At 54.4% G+C, this 3,948-nt stretch overlaps 1 protein-coding gene across 1 annotated transcript; it reads left to right on the top strand.

Moving 5' to 3' along the window:
- Window positions 1-3,019: 3,019 nt before the first annotated feature.
- LOC148090499 (polyadenylate-binding protein 1-like 2) lies at window positions 3,020-3,667 on the top strand. Its single transcript, XM_087829425.1, has one exon. The coding sequence runs from the start codon at window positions 3,063-3,065 to the stop codon at window positions 3,663-3,665; it is 603 nt and encodes a 200-aa protein (XP_087685551.1). The 5' UTR covers window positions 3,020-3,062; the 3' UTR covers window positions 3,666-3,667.
- Window positions 3,668-3,948: the final 281 nt, after the last annotated feature.

Here is a 3,948-nt window from a genome sequence, read left to right on the forward strand (position 1 = left end):
ATTTGGGTTGCTCTATCATGTACAACTGCTCAGGTCCAGCCAATGCTGCCTTCACAGAAAAAAAAAGCTTTTTTTTACTCAAAGAAGGTGCATGGGCAGGAGCCAGGAGGAAGAGAATATGTGCTGGGCAGATGAAGTTCCTTAGCCACTGTGGTCCATTCACATAGCATCTACAGCCCTCTGCTGGCATTTCTGTTATTTGTATGGGTAGTCTGAGCTTTAGGGGAGTGCGATGTCCTGAGGGAAGGCACTATGGTTTGATAATTTTTTTTTTATTTTTTTATCTGACCTCCCTGCCACAGTTTAGTGCCTGGCTCACGGTAAGCCTGAAACCCCTATTTATGGAAGGAAAGGAGGAACAAAGGCAAGGGTTGTTCTGAATCTTCACAGGAACTGGTCATATCCCACTGTCTTCTTTTTGTTCTATCATCTCTCTGTCAGTTGTGTGTGGGGGGGGCACCCGTGCATTTATGGGTGTACTGATGGTTACTCCCCGTTTTATCGAGGTATAGTTGACATATAACATTGTATAATTTTAAGGTGTGCAAGATAATGATTTGATACATGTATATATTGTGAAATGACTACCAGAATCAGTTTAGTTAACATCCATCACCTCACATATTTTTCCCCTTGTGATGTGACACATTTTCCCCCTTGTGATGAGAACTTTTAAGATCTCCTCTCTTAGCTACTTTCTGCATTGATGTTCAATTTGTACCCTTTCTAAAGAAGTGATCATACCAATTTCCTCATTGAACATGCTGAGTGGTGCCCACTGGCTTGGATATGGAGTCCAAGCACTGCACCTTGCTTTTCAGGGGCCCACACCTTCCAACCCCATCTCCTGCCATAGACTCTTGGAGACCATGAACTCTGTGCACTCCAGATTTTAGGCATGACTGGAAGTGACCATGCATGTGCTAACATGCCACAGGGCCTTGGACACAGACTGATCCCTCTGTCTGGAATGCCTTCCCTCTTGCCTCAACATGGTGAACTGCTACTCATCTTTCAGAGCTCACCTTCGGGGTTTCATCTTCTGTGCAGAGCCTCACTTGATTCCTGCCAGGAAGAATTAGTAGCTGGGTCCTCCTTTCCAGGGGAAGTGGGACTCTAGTCTCTGTTACAGTCTAATGGTTGCTCACTTGTCTATCCTCTCACAACACACACTGCTCACCTTTTCTTTCCCCACCCACAGCTACAACACAGCAACTCTCACTGCTCGCTTATGACATTGCTTGTCCCTTAGTCCCCACGCCAAGTACTTGATAAGGCTTTCATAAATACTAGTTGGTGAACTGGGACCAGGCACCTCATTCTAGAGAGATTTCAGGTTTTGGTTCTGTTTTGAACATGGATGTGCATTCCTTTGTTCATGTTGGGAACCTCAGTACCTGCAAACAAGTGCCTGGCTCTGGACCAGCCATGTCCCCAGCCCTTGGCTGGGCTTTCCTCAGGGTGTCATTGAAGACAGCACTGTGGACAGGCTGCTCTTGATTCCTCTACTTCCAGGCTGCATTTATTGAAGCTGGGTGAGTGGGAGGAGTTGGAGGGTTGAAGAACACCAGGTCCTTAGTTCTCCCAAAGTCTGGAGCTAGGACAGGGCTTCCAGACCAGCCTGCGTGCTCTCAAGGACAAGCTCAAAACCAGCCTGTGTCTTCATGTCTCCCATCCCTATGTATCCCCTAAGGACCCGCATGGAACCCACTCCATAAATATTTGTGGCATGGCACGATGAATAAATGACTGCGTGTTCTTGTGTTCTCTATTCCCTCTTTTGGAAGTGTTGCAGAAGAGGGAAAGAGGTGGTAAAAGCGGAGGGATCTTTGAGAAAATGGTCAGCAGGCGGCAGAAGGAGCTTGCCCCTCTTGCCCCAGCTGCCACTCAAAAAAAGAGTTGTTCCCCTGGAGGCAGTGATGTTGGAGAGAGTGTGTGTGTTGAGGTGGGAAGAACCCCTGAATGTGAGAAAAATAGTTTGCTTGGCTTTGTTTAGGCCAGGCAACTGTACTCACAATGCCACCCACCCCGTCTTACAACGTACTTGATTCAATCACTTAAATGTTCTATAGGGAGAGGAGGGGTAAAACAAAACTCCCTAAGTCTAACCTGTATTCCCTCAGTTCACAGTGGAGCCTTTTCCCTGGTTCCTCTATAAATATCTAGGCGACCTGAGAGGCTGAAGACACACTCACGTCACCCCCAGCCCAAGCTTCCCGGTCCCGCCCCCTCCCAGCGCCCCGCAGCAGCCCCGCAGCAGCCACAGGGGGAACCAAAGAGACAGAAGCCTTCCCAGCTGCCCGGACCACAGGCGCCAACACCTCCTGCCCCCCACCACACGCCCCCGCCAGCCAGCCCGCCAGCCCGCGCCCCGCACGCTAGTCCACGGCTGAGCGGTGGAGGCAGCAGCAAATTGCAGGCTGCAGTGACTCGCAGACGCGCGCTCCTGGCAGTGCACGCCATCCCAGGTGACTTGGTATCGCCAGATCTTCTGGCTCCGAGTCCCCCGCCCCAGCTGTCGCTTGTGCCCCGGCCCAGGTCCCGGCGCCCACCTGCCCTCCTGCCCTCTCCTGCCTCTCTGAACCCCAGCTTGAGGGAAGGGAGGTCGCAGTAGCGGCCCAGCAGCACCGGCGACCGTGGCGACAGCTGCGGCAGTGGCGGCGGCGGTGGCGGCAGCGGCTGCAGCGGCGGCGGAGGCTGCCGCGGCGACCGTGGCAGAGGCGGTGGCGGAGGCCTCGGTGGCGGAGGCGGAAGCAGAGGCGGAGACTGAGGTGGAGGCCGAAGCCTCAGTAGAGGAGGCAGTGGCAGAGGCCATCCTGGGGGAGGCGGCAGCCGCCCTGGCCGGGGAGGAGGCGGAGGCCGCTCTGGCGGCAGCAGCCGTGGCGGTGACAGAGTCCAGCCCGGCCGAAGCCTCTGCAGCAGCAGAGGCTGCGGCGCCCCCCTTGGAGGAGGAGGATGGGGATGAGCGTGCGGATGCGGAGGTGTCAGAGGAGGCGGCGGCTGCGGCTATCACCGCAGACGCAGAGAGGGGCGGGAGTTTCGAGGAGAACCCGGACTTTCCCATGGCCTCACTGTACGTGGGAGACCTGCACCCTGAGGTGACAGAGGCAATGCTGTATGAGAAGTTCAGCCCGGCAGGGCCTATCCTCTCTATCCGAATTTGCAGAGACAAGATCACCCGCCGCTCCTTGGGCTACGCATATGTCAACTACCAGCAACCAGTGGACGCCAAGCGGGCCCTGGAGACCCTGAACTTTGATGTCATCAAGGGCAGGCCAGTACGCATCATGTGGTCCCAGCGGGATCCCTCGCTGCGCAAGAGCGGGGTGGGCAACGTCTTCATCAAGAACCTGGGCAAGACCATCGACAACAAGGCACTGTACAACATCTTCTCGGCGTTCGGCAACATTCTCTCTTGCAAAGTGGCCTGCGACGAAAAGGGGCCCAAGGGTTATGGTTTCGTGCACTTCCAGAAGCAGGAGTCCGCCGAGCGGGCCATTGATGCGATGAATGGCATGTTCCTGAACTACCGCAAAATTTTCGTTGGGAGATTCAAATCTCATAAAGAACGAGAGGCTGAAAGAGGAGCTTGGGCCAGGCAGTCCACCAGTGCTAACACCAAGGATTTCGAGGAAGACACCGACGAGGAGGCCACCTTCCGATGAAGACACCCCAGGAGCGAGCCAGCCAGCAGAGCCAAACCTTGGCTCCCACCCGGTTTACAAACCTTCCTCTGCTCCCCGCTAACCCACCAGCAGTGTATTGTATTGGGAGTGCAGCTCTTGCTCTCCCTCTCTCGCTCTCTCTCCCCCACCCTCCTGCTCCCTCCCCTCTCACCCTCTCTAGTCTCCATTCTATCCTTTGCTTCCCTCCACCCCAAGGGCATTGTGAATATTCTTGCTAATCTGTGCCACTTAATAAAGTAGAGGCTGTCTCTTCCCCTCCTGG

Source organism: Miniopterus natalensis, chromosome X, assembly GCF_054644295.1.
Source record: "Miniopterus natalensis isolate mMinNat1 chromosome X, mMinNat1.hap1, whole genome shotgun sequence".
Classification (NCBI taxonomy): Eukaryota; Metazoa; Chordata; class Mammalia; order Chiroptera; family Miniopteridae; genus Miniopterus; species Miniopterus natalensis.